Genomic DNA, 17,920 nt, shown 5'->3' with positions numbered 1-17,920 from the left:
CAAAGGTGTGACTGCAACAGATGTCACAACACAGGTTGTGTGTCACAGTTGAGAATTGTATGGCTGGCAGAAGGGCAAAAGGCCTTGGGTGGTCAAGTAGATTTGCAGTACCCAAAATGAAACCAAGGACTTTGCCCACATTAAGAGCAGAGAAGAGAGGATTCTTTAGTTTCTCAAATATTGAAGAATCCATAATACACACACACACACACACACACATTTAAGTCTCTGTTAGGAGAAGAGAAGGGTTTTTCTTTTTCTCTCCTAATGACTGGAATATCTCAAACTGTTCCTTACATGGAGACCTTTCATACTGCACTTGCACAACTAACTGAACATACTTGACAATGATTGTTATTGCTCTTGAACTCGTGTTTAATTTTTCTTTCACCATGTCATTCTGACTGCATTTGTGATCACTTGCTGAAATGTACCTTGCAGCTGATGTCTTCTTTGACCTGTCTGAAACAAAGAGTTATATCACCTGGGACTGACTAGGTAAGCTAAAATAAATGTATAATTGAAATACAGGGAGGAACAGCTTCTCACTCTACTGGTGAAGAGACTTGCCCAAATACAAGCTTTGTAGGTGTAGCAAGAAAAACCCTTGTCTGATGAACCTGACTTTACTGTAAATAACCAATGAAATATGATCAATGGCTCTACTGCTGGAACTATTCTATTCTATGCAGGTTCTTATACCACCTTCCCGCCATAGTATCTTCAAACACTTCTGGCATTCTTTTCAGAAATGATCAGGAAAAACATTACACTTTGCTGAAAGGGAAAAGCCAGTGTTAGCTAACAAAACATATTGGAGGAATATGTTTTGTCATGCTCGTCTTCAGAACCGGTAACCTGTCTTTCATAGCTTATTAGAAACTCAGAAAAGATAATAACTTAGCATTAATTAGCTATTGTGAGCACGTAGGATATTCTTGAGTATTAATAAATGATTAAGCCATTACGTGACATTATTTATGAGTCACATTTTAAACGAGCCTTCAGTAACTTCACTGGAAGTCTTGCTTAAGTTACAATGCTAACTGGGGGGTAGGTTTTTTTTCAAAGGCACAGTGGCAATGATTTTGAAAGTCAATAGGAATTAGGTGCCTAATTGCTATTTGTGCCTTTTGAAAATCTCCCCTGGGGCTGGTTGTGTGTTTGTTTTTTCTATCTGGTATTAAGTTTTGGTTTTTGTTGTTTTTTATTTTCCTTTGCTGAATATTTTGATATTTGGCTCTATATAAGCAATCCCTCAGTTTGCAATAACAAATTATTTGATTATTTTCCTGTGACTATTTCTGATATTCTGTGATTAAGGAAATTACAGTGCATTTACTGTAAATCATCAAAATATAAGATTTTCAGATGTATTGAGTTGGAAGGTATTGGGCTGACTTGTAGTATGTATGGTCCATTAGAAAGATAGGACAACCTAAACTAAACCTGCCTTTTGTCTTATTTGACTTAGAGAGGGATTTTGAAGCAGCTTGGTGGGTACACTAGATTTTGGCAGCTAGCAGGATTTATGGTAGATGTGAGCATAGGAGAAACAGCTAGCCAGAAATACACCACAGTTAATTATTTAAGCAGGTACCTGAGATTTTCTTGCCTCTTTAAAACTGCTGGTAAATGGGTTGAAACCTCCAGTAGTGCTTTCAAACACCTCAGTGTGTTGGGAGCCTATTTAAGCAATATACTATAGATTTGTATAAAGTAAAAGTTGCTAACTCCAGTTGACAAATATTGCAGTTTGAAATGCTTTTCAGTGTTGCTTTAAAATTCATATTTGAGCCCTATTGTAGACTGGCAAAATGGCAGCATTGTATATGTACACAAAGAAGATCAGAGGCCGACAGTGGTCATCAAATGATTGACAATTAACGGGTACAAGGAATTTAATATAATTAAATATTTATAAAATAAAATAAATTTTAAAAAGCACTATTTAAGTCTTTATATTTTGGTAGAGTAAGTGAAGCTTTTTGGAGATTAGTGTGTTGAACCCAGATGAAGATTCAAACATGCCCAAACTTGCCTACTGGCAGGAAAAAAAAAGGTTCTGTCTAGCCATGAATGCTAATGTTTACTGCTTGCTTCAGTATGTGAACCCCCTTCTGAAAACCATATAAAAACGAATATCCCTGTTGATCTCCAATCATTTTTAACTTGTCTAACATAGCTTTGCTTGGAAATATATTTGCACTTTTAAAAGACGTTAATTATAATCCTTGCCAAAGATCTTTCAGCTTCTTTAGAATAGGGTAGCTAGATTACTTTGGATTGAGTACGTCTTGAATGTGCTGTGTCAAGTTTTGAACAAATGGCACAAACAGTTGTACTGTACAGAGTGAAATCTGACAACTCTGTGTTAAAGGAAAGGAATGCTACTGCATGGTTTGATTGTGATCAACTTATCTTCAAGTGGGTTTATTAGCAATTTAATGGAATATTGGTTATTCAGGAGCAATAATAGCTCCAGTTGAAATGTCCATTCTGTTCTCTTTTCCCATACGCTTTGGAATGAGTAGAATGTGACAGTTGAGCTTTCAACAAGGTTCATGAATTTTAAATACTTTTCAGTTGCAAAAATGGGGCACATGGCGTGTGGTCAATAGTGGAGAAGGAGCTGGCAGCCACTCTGGGTATTATGAGATATTGGGTGTCTCAAAGATAATGAATGGTTGGCTAATCCAGGTGCATTCTTGGCCCATCGTGCATATCCAGACAGAATAGAATGTTTCTCTGTCCAACATTTAACAATTGATCATTTTGTAATTGTAAGCAGAAAAGTATTTAAAATGTTACTTTCTCAGCATGCTTTTATAAGATTTAAATTTCATGTCCTCTTTATCTGGCAGAATTTTGACTAGTATTTTGTAACAATCTCGTTATGCAAGCAAAACTTTTCTCTAGCTTTCTAACTTGATTCCTCTTTGGTACATCTTGGAAAAAATTTTTGCTTGTGGATTTAAATCTTAAACTTTTAGAACGTGTTTCTGTTATTTTGTGAACATTATGCAACTGACTTAACACAGTGTTCTCAAAATTGCCTCTGCTTCTTACTGGTTGAGATTTCAGCCTAACCTTTTGTACGGAGTACGGTAGATTTGTTACTGAACTCCACATTTTGTGGGAAATGGGTGTTTCTAAATAAGTGTTGGGAATTATTGGAGGGGAAGGGGGATTTGAAGTTGTTTGTTTGGGTTGCTGATAGTGAGTTATATTGAATTGCACTGCCGCACATCAGTTATATTTGGATCTTAACTTAAAAAAATAAATGTGTGTAAAAGACATCCAGAATGTATGAGTAGCTGGTTTTGTTCTCTTTAGTGCATGGACAAGTCCAAATTAAGAATTATTCTCTTCATTTGCAGCAATAACGTTAAATCTGTTTAAATCCTCACCATCCTCTTGTGGTATGTTTCATGTGTCGTCAGTCCACTGAATTTGCTCAAGGAATCTTGTTCATTGTAGCTGTAAAATGCAAGTACACCTCTACCCGGATATAACGCTGTCCTCGGGAGCCAAAAAATCTTACCGTGTTATAGGTGAAACCGTGTTATATCAAACTTGCTTTGATCCGCCGGAGCACGCAGCCGTGCAGCCCCCCCTCACCCCCCTCCGGCGCGCTGCTTTACCGCGTTATATCCGAATTCATGTTATATCAGTTCTCGTTATATCAGGGTAGAGGTGTACTAAATGTATCATTTGAACAGAGCCCTGGATATAACATAATCATGTAGCCCCAAAACGTCTTTTTTACAAAATGGTGAATGAATTGTCTCTTATACCACAATATCCATCGCACATGGTCACTTTGCAGCTGTTGCCAGCTCAGCCAGCAGCAGTCCTTCCTCAAGAGGGAAGAGGATTAAGTGGGTGTCCTATGCTGCTAACCTCTAAAAGGAGAGCGTTGGAAGCAGTGAGATCATTCTCAGATTCAGGTCACCAGTACAGATCCTCTATAGCAAGCATGATCCCCATCCTGCCCTTCTCAGAAGGGTGTATGTGGGAGCTGCGTCTGGTGAGTTTCACCAGATTGGGACGAGAGGGGCATGCGTTGGCTCCTAAGCTGAGCTGCTTTACTGAGGCTTAGTGTTTGCATGGCAGAAAGACATTGGGAGAATGTAGATACCACTTGGGATGTAGCACTGGGAGACCTGGGAGTGGAGCCTGCCACTTGGGCTCGTGAGAACCACCAGACTGGAGCACTTTTCTTGTGCAGCTCAGTAGCTCTGCATGGCAGCCACATTTACCTCCTGTGGAGCTAATAAGCCTTGCAAAAGTGGAGCTCTGCCATGATGGAGCTTAGCATCTACCACTTTCTGCTACCCCCAGGTGTTTCTGTCCATCCTTCTCCCTGCTGGCTACGTTCTCCTTCAGTAGCTTCTCTACTCCATTGTTGCCCAGCTTTAGTGGGCAGCATGCGCTCTGTGAGTATGTGCATCAATTCACTTAACAGAGTCTCTTGTTACCAAGCCCTCATAGGCCACATGCACGGTCAGATCTCCACTTGGAGAGAGTACCAGGATATCCAGTGCCTATGACCATGCTTGTGCTATTAGAAATGGTCTTGGTTAAGCTCAGTGCATTTTGTGTTCTACTGAATGCATAGACCATATCTTCCTGCTGGATCAGATGGAACGTGCATTGTCCTTCTCAGAAAGGAAAGAGAGCACTTCTTGACCCTGATAAATGCTAGTGTTAGTGATGCTCTAAAGAAACAATGAACACACCAGCTGTCATTAGACTGCAGGTACTGGCACAAACCACAGGATACTAGATAGTTGTGTTTAGCACATCTGGGAGCTTGGACATGACGTATCAGGCTAGTATGGCTCAATGTAACCACCAGTTGTATGGGAGAACCTGGGACTGTGATTCCACTATACAGAGTGTGACACTATGGGGTTCACCCAGGTCAGTAAGGGGTTCAGTCGATACTTGCCTTGCAACTCTGGGTCCCTTAAAAGCTATGCTGCTGAGGCTTACAGCCATGACACCAACAGCCAGCATACAAAGCATGCTGCTCACACTGCCCAGTTGGTTCTTTTAGTGTGACCTCAATAACCATTCCAGCCCCGAGTTGTTCCTTTTGTCCTATGTCCAAATGTCCTTTTGATTTAAATGGCTGCCCTTGATAGACCCAGGGGAGAGGTGTAGCTGAAACCGTCCCATTTCCCCCTCCACTACAGAGATCCTTATAAATAGGGCATCTATCCAAACCACTGCTAGTGGGTCCAGAAAAACAACCACTAGGGTTTTTCAAACACCCAAACTATTCTGTGTCGCCTGGTTTGTTTTGAAATGTCAATGAACCAAACATGGAACCTTTATCAGGAAGAGAGGGAAAACCCTTAATCTTCACACTGAGCAGATTCAGATAAAATGGGACCTGGATCAGACTCTTCTCCCCCCCCCCCCCAAATACCTCCTCCCCTCCCCCAGTATTTATTTTTGCAAAACCAGAATCCATCCTCCCTCAAACCCCTGTTTTGTCCATAACCACTTATTATAAATTTCACTCAGAGGCTTGCTGAAAGAACACTTTGTGAGCACAGTGCTAATGGCTCCAGAAAAAGTTGTCACCTCAGAGATACCGTAGCTTAACCTTTGCATGTTGTAAGTGTGACACTTGTCTTACAGAGCTGTAAATGGCAATACAAGGTGCAATGGAGTGGAGGATCAGGCCCAATAGTTCTAATCTACCACAGATGAGAATTAGATTTAGGGAGACAATGTAGTTTAATGGCTCTTAAACTGTATGTTCCCCTTGGCAGGGACTATGTTTTGTACAGGGCCAAACACACTGTCATCACTTAACAAATCACTGAGAGCTGAGGTCTGGTGTGGGAGATCTGCGGGTATTCCCAGCTCTGCTGCTGACATGCTGCGTGACCTTGTGTGACTCTCTAACCTCTGCCAAAGCGTAAAAATAGTAAACTGTGACTGTTTTCCTACATTGGCAGAGCTTTAAGATTTTCTGATAGTGTGCTATAGAATTGAAAATAGTTCTCCCTATGATCATTGTGTAACAGTATTAATAATATTATAGTAATACTCCATATGCAGCCACCATGACTTTTGGGGTCCCAACACTCCCTCCCGCAAGCTCCCTGTCATGGCCACTGTCTCTGCTGTCTGCAGCAGCAGCCCAAGCCCAAGGCTATTAATAGTTGTTCTTTACATTGCAAAGATTTATTATTTTATTTACATGACTCTTCCAAATATCCATGTGGCTAAGAGTGTCACTAGCATAATATTTTAACTGTCAAAACTGTGGCCACCATGAATTTGCTGGGGCCACGTGCACAGCCACAGCAAAAATTCATTTGAGAAGCAGTAACATCTGTCACTGTGCACATTCGGTGTGAGGAGCCCGTAAGGAACCTCTCTTCAGCACTGGTTTGTTTTGACACCATAGGCCTTTTTGCAGAGGCAGGAAAACTTCAGTAGTTTTTCCCCAGCAGTTCTGCAGCAGTAGATTCTTGCCAAAGTATTCTTCAAAGATAATGTTATCTTTCTGCAGAGTGGTACTTCAGAGCTTAAGTGGTGCCTAACCCTTGGGCTGGCCGCTCTGTACAAGGATGAATTTCACCCCAAGTGCAAAGTAATCCTCCTATACACAGGGGTGGCTCACTAAATAAAGTTCAGATCTGGATCCAAATTTCTCCTAGAACGTTGAGAAAGTGGGTTTGGGTTCAGGCCCATCTCACAACTGATTATTATTTATTCTCTTTGTTGGATTTTCAAAACTAGTACCAGTGACCATTTCCCTCCTCCTTTCAATTCCTCACTTCTCTTCTTATTTTGAAAAGATTTGTTTGAACATGGCTAGAAAACAGAATCCCAATAAATAACTTGTAAAGAAATGGCATCCATTTAAAGTACTTTAAATGTGAATGTAAAGAAGCAAGGGATCTGTATATATCAGTTACAGTAATTGATAAAGCCCATCTATCTGGAGTGTAATGGGTTCCATTTTTAAAGTGCAGGGGGTGAGGAAATTAGATTTTGATAAATGTCAGACATGTTTATTGTCCTTTTTCCTTGAAACTGAGCTGGCTGAAGTCCACTGTCTCTCAACCAGATTTATTATGGATTAGATACATTCCATCTCACAGTAGGAATGTGCTTATTAGAAAAAAAATCACTACACAAAGCATAAAAGCTTTAACATTCAGCCACTTGATGTACTAATCGGTACAGTTATAAAAGCCTAGTATTGTATTACATCAAATCTAAAGCTGAGATTATATAATGACACAGAAAACTTGAAAATGATAAAGATGAGTGGTGTTTTTTTGTTTTTTTGTTTTTTTTTGTTTTGCCTGTCAAAATTCAGGTTGGACTGTATCTGAGGACATAGCCTTCATGGAAGGGAGATGGGTTGAGGAAAGTCAGCCTTTCCTCTTGGGTAGTATGGTGAAAGCAAGCAATGGACCTGTTTTATATTGAATATGCTTGTATTTATTATTGAATTCATTTCCACAAATATTTGTGCATTTCAGAATTGTCTTATAAAGAGGACTTTGTCCAGCAAACTTCTATTCAGCTCTATCCTGGAGTAAACAGAATTTTTGGTGCTTTATTCGTAAAACAAAGTTTGACCTGTAACTTTTGCTTTCATCTATTAAATACTAGAACTATTCTGTGGTGAAAATTTTGCATTTCAGAAAAACACAACTTTAAAAATAGAAACCAAAACTGTTTTGGAGTGGGAGATTAAGGGCAAAGCATCATCATACTGCATCTTTGCCATTTGTTTGTTTTTTGCTGTTGATAACTAATGAAGGACAGATAACATGTTTGTTACAGATTCCATCTGATCTGTAACAGCCCTGCTCTTCTTGTGTAGGAGCTCTCTTGAGACGTGACTAATCCATCATGATTTGGGGATGGTTTTATGACTAAATGCACTGGGTCCCAGGCTGAGACCGCAATACTTACCACTTATTAGATAGCTAAACATCACCACAGGTGGTACCTTTGGCTGAAAAACCAAAGACTCAGTGGGCATGAAAACTTCTAGGTCAGGGTTGACATGCATGGGCATCACAGCATGAAGATGCTTTCAGAGTTACCGTGGGGCTACAAAGAGGATTTTAGTTTCCAGGGCTGTCAATTTTGGCATCTTTCCTGAGCATTACATTCGCTTGTGAAAAGCATGCATGTCTGATGTGCAGTGAAAATCTTGTTTATTATACTCAATACACTGGAGAAACTGTTCAAGACTATTTAATCCATTGAGAATACTGTTCTGATCATGTTAATGTAAGCCTGGATTATTTTACCACACAAGAAATTCCTCTTGGGAACCTGACTTTTCAGGAATATGTTCAGTGAAAAACGTTGATTCTTCTGGTTACCAATTTCACCCCTTTTCCCCTCATTCTTTCATGTTTTCAGTTTGTTTTACCACTCTTTTGATTTCTGACTCTGTATTGAATGCATTATATGGATATTTTGGTGTTAGTCAAGACAGTGAACAGTAATTTGGGACATGTTTGGCATGTTATCCGGGAGATGGATGTGGCAAGATATTCCTGTGTAACTTGTCATGTTCCAGGTGTATGTGGGCCATCAGTTCATGAGCAGTACTTCAAATATAGAGATGACTATATAGGACTTTTGATACTGGATGTTTAGAAACCTAAAAAGTGTATTTAAAAATAGCCATCGGCTTATATATTAACACCTGTCATGGGGAAAAGATCCAGATGGATAAAATGTCTATAGGGCAGTAATGGCTTTTAAGAGCTCTGCAAATACAAAACGAGCCAAGCTGGTACCAAACGGTCACGTAGAAAAAACATCTTGGGCATATACCGCTGGAGGCTGGAACAATCATGAGGAAAATGAAATATGCTAGCTTTCTACTGTTTCAGCTTCTAGATCTAATTTTTTTTAATGTCCAAGCAGCTGTCTCTCTAAACTAAATTAAGACACCTGGCACAGTGCCTCTGCCATAGCCTGATTGTTAAATTGTAATCAGCATGTGGTAATTAAAATGTACATCTGGCTCAAGTAGCAGACTGAGAGTCAGTATTTACATTCAGATATTCTCATTAGCTAGGAGCTTTATTTAATAGCACCCTAGTGCAAACTGGCCTGACCATTCTTACCTGCACAGGGGGTTCAAACTGTAACTCCCTCCCCCGCCCATTCTCTACCTGTGGAGGTTGCACTCAAGGGAAAGGCCTATGGTGTTCTCCAGGCATCTCACTTGGGAAAGGCAGCCTTCAATTACAATTGGGGCACAATAGGAGCATCACTTAGGAATGAGTTGAGTCGATGCATCCTCCAGATGTCTTGGCTATGCCTGCTTCCCAACCATCACTAGCCATTCCTGGGGCAGTGCTTTCTGGCTCTGAATCACCTGCTTAATACTTGTAGGTTCCTTACATCACTGTGGTATCTTGAGTACGCTAATCACAGAAATATCTTCTCCTGGCATCTGGCTTCAGGCCCTGCTGCCTGGCTCTGTTTCTCCTTCTCCAGTTAATGAAATGTCACTCTGAGTTTCTTTCCTCAATAATCCTTCCCTTTGGGGAATCTGGTTTAGTTACCAAGTTAGAAGTACAGATCTTCCATCCAGTCTTCCTAGCTGGCTCTCAGCTCTTGGTGCAGAGTTCTTAGACCTGTCTTTACTGAGGCTTTCCTTCTAACAAGTTTGCTGGCCCTCCAACCTTCTTAGCTGACTCTTGCTTCCTGCAAGCTTGGCCTCCCCAGGCCCTCTGCCCCGGAACTACTGAGAATCATTATGTGGAGCAACTTAGACAACTTGCTGCTTCCTGGAATCTCCCCTTAATGCCCATGCCCGGTCCCTTATTTCTCAACAGGTCTGGTTCTGAGTCATATGCTCTGTCTGTCATGTGACCCTTTGTGACTGAAAGCACCCCGGATTCACACACTACACACCATTGTAATAATCTTTGTACAAAATATGCCATGTGAGGTATCATTTGAAAACTAATAACTTGCTGGTAAATAATATCATGGTGAAATGTAGGTAGCAACATGATATGTAAAGTTATGAAATCCCCCGTATGCTGACATTGGCACATGTTCAACACCACACAGCCTTGACTAGGCAAAAGGTGTTTAAAAAGTCTATCCTAAACAAAGGAATGTGTGTGCGCCTCAATTTACATATAAGTAGTAAACAGGATCCTCGAAACCGCAAAGGGGAGGGAAATGGCAGGAGACAAGGCAAATCTGCATTTCAGCAAACATCGGTGAAAAGAAAGAGCATGGAGCCACCTTCATCACTTCCAGGTCGCAATTTTTACTGTTTGAATAAACTTTGATTTGAGGAGTAACCTTCCGAAGAATCACTTTAAAGGGTGATTGGGTTGTAAAAGTGAGGGGAAAATATACCCCCAAAATCTCTCTCTCTCTCTCTCTCTCTCTCACACTCACACTCACACACACCACAGCCCTTTGACTTTTGGGGGAGATCCTGACCTGAGAAGTTGGTCAACTATGTTGCTGGAAACATATGGTACACATTTTACCTTGAACAACTCTAGCTTGTTAAGTTTTAAGCTACTAGAAGGTGTTTTATCTTTTTTTCTTGTAACCATTTCTGACTTTAGTACCTGATACTTCAATACACTTAAAATCCTATCTTCTTTTGTTAATAAACTTGTTTTATTTTTTAATCTAAACAAATCCAGTGTTTAGACTGACCTGTTGGTAACTCCAGTTACAGTAGCAGACTGTTGAATATTGACTCCTTACAGGAGCTGGGCAGTGCAGAACATGTGTTTGGGGAAAATTCTGGGCTTGGAGCATGTTGGGGTCACTCTGCAAGTAGTAACCAAGGCTGGTGGAAGCCAGAGTGTGTCTGGTATGTTGCTGACAGGCTGCTGGGGTCAGAGCAGTAGGACCAGGGCTGCAGCTACACACAGACACTCAGGGAGTGACCTGCATGCTGTTTGTGAGTGGCCCAGGTTGGGAGGTACAACAGCAGAGCATTGTGAGGCACTCACGGTTGCAGGGCAGGTGGTGACACAACCCTTCACTGGTCTGGATTGCACCCCAGAATGTGATACGCTTGTACATATTCTCTCTATCTGAGGAGGTGGGTTAAACATAGCACAGGTGAGGCTGAAACCCAGTCTCCTTAAATGGCTAGTTCACCTTGTGACAGTCTTGGACAGAGATGGAGTGGACCCAGCACATGAAGGTCATCTTATCACTTGAAAAGGCCTAATATATGTATCTGAATGTTGCTTACTAATCCTCTTCTTCTACAATAGGGCCCTTCAGAATAGGCCTAACAACAAAAGGCAAAAAACAAACCAACAAAAACCTGTCATTAACTTGCATGGATCTGGATTCCACACAAGACACTGTTTTGCTAAAATGTGGAAATCTGTATCCAACACTCAACCGCCACAAGTCTGGAATTTGTCTTCAGATCACTCTAACATGTAGAAAGATGGTGACATTTATTATTTGTATTGGTAGTGTCTTTGCTTGAGTTGATGTGTAGTGACAGCTCTGGATCTATGCAATCTGTGGTAACATTTGCCTCTGCTACCACATTCAACACTTTCCGCCAATCACACAGATTGCTAATTATCTGATGATGTAATTTCTTGCCTGCAGTCCTGTCTGATTCTGGTGCCAGCAGGCTTCAACAGGTATAGAGTTCCTTAATTGCCTGCTACTGCTCTGTTCTTGGAAAATTTCCCTTTGACTCCACCTCCTGCTTCTCTGGATTAATAGGAGTGGTCTCCAGAACCCCAGGTTTGATTGATTGATTAGGCAGGGAGGAGCAGTTAACCATAATTTTTCAGGGATGAAATACAGAAGGCTGCTCTGCAGGGCCCAAGGTATGTGGACATGGTTATGGGTGAAAGCAGATATGTGCCGCCTCCTACTTTTGCACTGAGCCCTATGAAAGATAGAGGTGGCCCTATTTGTATGTGAAAGTTGTTTAAAAAAAAAAACCAAACCCAAGATTCAATATTGTATTGGGGGGGGGGGAAACAGGACAGAGACCCCTTCTTTTGTGAAGTTCCCATTAACAGAACTATGTCTTGCCTCTCAATTTTGCTTGTTACTGTAGAACAGAGGCAGCCAAAATGCATGGCTGCTTGCCATGGCAAAAAGCACTGAAAACAGAACTAGCCCTGAAACAGCCCAAGAAAGAAGCTTGAAGACCTGCTGCATTTGTGTAGGAATGGAAGAGAATGTGTGGAGGAATATGGTCAAAGATATAGGGAGTGGTGTGTGTGTGGGGGGGGAAATAATGAGCCAGAAGAAAGGAAACCAGCAAGAAGTGGTAGCAGAGGAGAAGAACAAGGACAGAAAAACCTTGGGGTGTAGGAACTTGGGAGTGGAGAATGAAGGAAAGGAGAGGTACCAAAGAAATGAGAGGGTGAAAGGGGGCTGGATACTTTGGGGGGGGGGAGAAGGACACCTGTTCCAGGATGTAGCAGAATTTGGTGACCCAGAAGAGACCTTGATGCTCTTATGGAACCCACTTTGTTCAATTTCCAGAATGAACACTGCTTTGAGAGTGTCTGTGCCCCGCCCCAGTTCAGCAAGGCCAGTGTCTCCATGTAGAAACTTGATAGGTTTTTTTTTTTGTTTTTTTTTTTTTGTTAATTACAGTTTTGGAAGTTAATTGACACAGCAGACTAACGATAAATGTGTAACTACAGAACAGGCTGTGGGGGTGGGAGGATGGGAAGTTTGGTGTCCTGCCTTCTGTAATCCCATGCTATGTGTATATTTAATCCCTCTCCCTGCCTGTGACTTGAGTTCTTGTGTGCTTCTATTCTTGTGCCAGGGTAGCATTGCACCGAGTCACGAGTTACTTGGTCTGTTTCACTCTAGCTTATGTTCCAAGTCCGTATGGTGTTATATTGGGTATCTTAAATAATGCCACACCTGCTGTTTCACCTATAGCAAGCTTCTCCTTCATTTGTACCCTGTTCCCCTTCTGCACATAGTGCCTACACGGAAAAGACTTCCATGCTGTAGAGGAAAAGGAAGAAATTCAGTATCAATCTGTGGTATATGGCCATTGTAGCAGTGTGCATGGAAGTTATTAAACAAATTACAGTCCTTGCACAATAGCCAAATTTTGAACGTTAACCCACCTGTTTTACATTTATTTTAAAAATACCACAAGGATCCAACCCTCTCTTTATATTTAAAAGTCCTAGAAGACCGAGGAATATTAAGCACTGTGTTTGAAGCAGGTACACGTCTGTTGCGGGGCGACATCTAACCGGCGCAGTGCCTCCTGCTGGTTGTCTTGGGAATTAGCTCTTCCAGCCCGGAGCCCCCTCTGAAGGCTGGTGTCTCTCCTGCCGCTGACCCCATGTCCCTCCCGGACCCCGGTGCCCCTTTATTTTGGGGAGCTGCCCCCAGCAGCAACCCACAATCTGGGTCTCCCCAGCTAGGGGAATCCCCAACCCTCTATCCCCACCTTGCCTCAGTGGCTACTGCCAGTCACCATCTAGCCCCAGCTCCCTAGGGCAGACTGCAGTCTGTAAACCACTCATCATCGGCAAGGGGGGTTAGGACCTGCTGCCTTTGCCTATCTTTGGGCTGCCCCTCTGCAGACCTAGTACCTATTTGGCCCTTTTAGCAGGGCTTGCAGCCTGGGGGTTTTCTTGGCTGGAGCTCCCCAGCTCCCTTTGCCCTTCCCCAGCACTGCTCCATCTCAGATACCCTTCTCAGCTCCCAGGCAGCCAGGTCCGTCTCTCTCAAAAGCTAGAGCGAGAGTGTGTCTTGCTTCTGGCCTACTGCCCTCTTATAAGGGCCAGCTGGGCCCTGATTAAGCTGGCCACAGCTGTGGCTGCTTTCCCCATCAGCCTACCTTTTCCCATCTGCCGCCCTCTCCAGGGCTGTTTTAACCCCTTCAGGGCCGGAGTGGGGTGACCACCCCGCTACAACGTCTCACACTAAATCTTAAACCAGCTAAACAAAAAAACCCACTGATCCTGGCTGGAGACCTTTTTAAGTGCAGCGTTTCAGCCTGAAGTATCTCTGAGGTTAATCTGAAGATCGATCAGAATAGATGTCTTAATGTGTGCACAAGACAAATTCCAGCTTCTGGATCTCCGTCTTCCAGCCCTAAGTGCATGGAACTCCCAGTAAACTCAATAGAGTTCCATGTGGAGAGGTTCTCAGTCCTTTATCTCTAAAAGGCCAGTAGGCCCAATTCTCTGTTACAGTACAGGTCTGGTGGCACAGTGTGGCCACAAATCCATCATAACTGGCTTCCCCCACCCCCAAATATAGGGAGAATCCCTGTTTGCTGTAGAGCAGCTCTATGCCACTCTTACGTCACAGCCCTGATGTAAGGATAATGGTCAGGGAAGAGTGGGTGTGGCTGAAGCACCTCTGCCCTCTGGCTATTCCCAGCGGCCAAAACAGCCCCTTTGGGGCAAGGGTAGCTTGAACACAGGTTACAGCAGCACTGAGGCTGCTGTAACTTACATGAGGGATCACCCCTCTGCCTTGGGTCCTGTGCTGATTGCAGTTTGGCAGGACCCAAGAAAAGGGGCCAGTGTGTTACCTAATATCACATGATACTGGAGGAATGTAACTAGATGTAAGTTTTGAATAGCCAGTACATTTGAACTGCATGGGAATTAGAGGTCTTCTTCTTAGATGTAGGTCCAACAGCTTGTTTCACACGAGCTTTCGAAAAAATATGAGATTGTATTTACTGTATTCTAGTATTTGTTTTCTGTAAAGTTCTTGAAATTGTGAGACTATCCGATTTGCAAAAATGGAGAGACAAGGTGGGTGAGGTAATATATTTTCTTTCTTTTATCACCCATCTTGCCTCTCTAATATCCTGGGACCAATACAGTTTCAACAACACTGCAAAAACAGAGCATTTCCTTATTTTTATTCAATTGTAACTCAGCAAACTGAGTCTGCTGGGTTTGTTATAGTTTGCCGAGCATACTTGAAATGTTGTTGTTCAGCATGACTACTTACTGCCTTCTCATAATCACTCTGTTTAATTTAAATATTGCACATTCCTGTTCTCTTCTGTTCATGTTATATGTGTGTGTCAGCCATGTTGGAACTCTCTCATTTCTTTTAAAAATGTTTAAGTTGCCATATTACGCAGATCCAGGACCTAAATGAAACAGAACTTCATGACACTCTCAGTGTATCTTCCACATTTCCTAATGGCTGGTAACTTGCTCTTGTGTAATATAATGAACTGGCTATATAGTGTAATATAAGGAACTGTTGAAGAGGATCAGAGCTTTGTGCACTTTGTGGAATAACTCCTTATTTCGATTAGCTGCAGTTCCTGTAGTATGTTATCAACCCTATCTACACCTTTTATGGATGTTTGACTTATAAGCTTCTTTTGGCACAGGCGGCACAAAGGGGATGGATGGCTGTAGCTGGGCAATGGATATCCTGGCTGTAGTATAGTTGGTGATAGCCTATATGTAGGATAGCTGGCTGTAGTACAATCAGTGGAGATGGCTTCAATACCAGCCACTCTTGCCTCCTACTCCAACACAGGGAGAATATTTGGGGAAGAAGGAACTTGTCAAGGCCATGATGGAGCAGATCTCTACTATACTGGCCCTCCGCTGGCATAAAGTGCTTTGCACCAGTGTTGTAAGTTAGAGCGGTCTCTCGGCTACTCTGAGCTTGGAGCTGGTCTGGAGCAGGCTTGGGGAAACCATAACTAGATTTCTGACACCTCCACTCCATGCTTCCCCCATCATTAAGCAGCACTCAGACCCAGGGAAGAACTGAGCCCACAATGTACAGAAATACAAAGAGCTCATTAACACAAGGCAATAGACATCAATAATCAGTAAAGATGCAGATACTTAAAAAAAACTAAATTGATTGATTTGTATGTTTCCCCTTCGTGGATAGAGGCCAAGTCAGAATCTCCACCTCCATGGATGATAGACAAGAAAACCTTGTGACTAGGAGGTGCAGAAGTAGACAATGCCATCTCTCTGCCATCGCTCTTTCACTCAAGGCCACAGGAAACAGTTTTTTGTAGCTTTGAGGGATTAGCACAGGAGAGGGACTGGGGCTGACATGCATAGTGGGCACGTTCTAATCCTTCATGGTGTTTGCATGAAAGATAGTGACTCTCGCTACTCACTTCCATACATATCCCCTCCATCAAGGCCGGCTTTAGGCCGATTCCCCCAATTCCCTGGAATCGGGCCCCACACCGAAGAGGGCCCGCGCCTTACTCACCCAGTGGCGGTCCGCTCCGGGTCTTCGGCGGCACTTCGGCGGCGGGGGGTCCGCTCCGGGTCCTCGGTGGCATTTTGGCGGCGGGGGGTCCTTCAGTGCCGCGGAAGACATGGAGCGGACCCCCCGCCGCCAAAGACCCAGACCGCCGCCTGGTATTCGAATCGGGCCCCGCAGGTCCTAAAGCCGTCCCTGCCCTCCATGCTTTGGAGCCCCCTAAAGGGATTCTGGCATTGGAGATTGGCAGGACCTGCTGGGTGGGGTGGAGGACATTTGCTTTCTGTTTTACTAACTGTTACCTGACTCCCTCTTTTTTTATTTAAACTAATGCCTATTGTGATTTGATTAATTGATGTTTTTAATGGTGGGACCTAAATGAGACTCTAAACTACTTCCTTTTAAACAGGTTGATGCAATGAAGAGAGCACTAGAAAGTCTTAACCTCAACATTGTAGAGATGACAGATGAAAATGCAACCTTAGATGGTGGAGATGTCTTATTTACAGGTACAGTATTAAAGTGAATTTGTTCTTTTTTTCTGGACTGCACAGAGAATTTAACACTATCTGGTCTCTATTAATAAAATACTTTATACTAGTGTAAAGATTTTATTAGGTCATTGCTTACCAAATGGCAGCACAGCACTTTAGTTTGAGAGATGTCTTTTGAATGCAAAACTTCCTGACTAGTGCAGAATAATGGAAGTAGCAGTAGACACAATACAAATCATGTGTATTTAAGCCTTAATTCACCTAGCTTGTAAAGTATTACTTAGCAATAAAGAAAATGCTTTCAGCAGTCAAGTTATTTCCATCATTTCATATTTTTTGTTACTGGCAGCCATGTTTGCACAGACCTGTTTGCGGGAATCATAAAAGCTTGATTCAGACGTAATTGTGGTTAGTTCTTTGCGTAAACACTGGATAGTGCATTTGTAGTTTATGGGGAAAATAGACTTGCTTGCCAGATGTCATGTGGAAGAGAAGTGGAGTTGCCACTCAAGTTTTTTGCATGAACAAATTCAAAGGGGAAGATACTGAAGCTGATTTTTACATAGTTAAACCCATTATGCATTTTCTCACATTGACTGGGTATACATTTGCCCCTTGCCTGAGATAAATGAGGCTGTTTATTTTGATCACCATCACAATAGGCAGGTTGCTTGCCTAACTCACAAAGGGAACAAGATTGTTTCAGACTAAGCAAACCAAAAAAATAAGGCATTTCTACTATGTTACAGATCCCAGTATCTGTTTCCCTAGCACCTTGAAGATAGCTGTGTCTTTATTACTGAGGTTTAAAATCCAAGAATGGGAGAAATCTCAGAAGAGGAACAGAAGGTCAATCTCTGACTTACTAATCCATCCCAGCTGTTCTGTCCATTTATCCTATGACCATTGCAAAGTTTTAAAGGAAAGGGAGCTGTTTGTGTATAATTTACAGTGATTATCCTTCACCAGAAGAAGAATTTAATTAGAATCAACTTCTAATTGCAAGTTGCATTTTTTTTAAAAAGCTACATTTCTAGTTAGTTTTGTTACTAGACTTTTTTAGCCACAGTTAAGTCTCATATTGATAATTGTGAAGGACTTTATATTACAACATCTCCATCTCAAATTTGGCCTATTTTTAAAATGTATGTGTTCTGATTATTAGATATGGTTCGTGTCCATGTATTTTTCAGCCATTCAAA

The 17,920-nt window shown here is 42.2% G+C and overlaps 1 protein-coding gene across 1 annotated transcript in view; it reads left to right on the top strand.

The window, feature by feature from the left end:
- DDAH1 (dimethylarginine dimethylaminohydrolase 1) overlaps positions 1–17,920 on the top strand; it is an 89,830-nt gene that overhangs the window by 48,059 nt on the left and 23,851 nt on the right. The window contains exon 2 of the mRNA XM_065409823.1: positions 16,634–16,733. Coding sequence (XP_065265895.1) covers positions 16,634–16,733 — 100 coding nt within the window. The remainder of the gene's footprint in view (positions 1–16,633; positions 16,734–17,920) is intronic.

This window comes from Emys orbicularis, chromosome 8 (genome assembly GCF_028017835.1).
Source record: "Emys orbicularis isolate rEmyOrb1 chromosome 8, rEmyOrb1.hap1, whole genome shotgun sequence".
In the NCBI taxonomy this organism is placed as follows: Eukaryota; Metazoa; Chordata; order Testudines; family Emydidae; genus Emys; species Emys orbicularis.
Note: the sequence above shows the minus strand (reverse complement) of the source record. Positions and strands in the feature narration are given on the sequence as shown.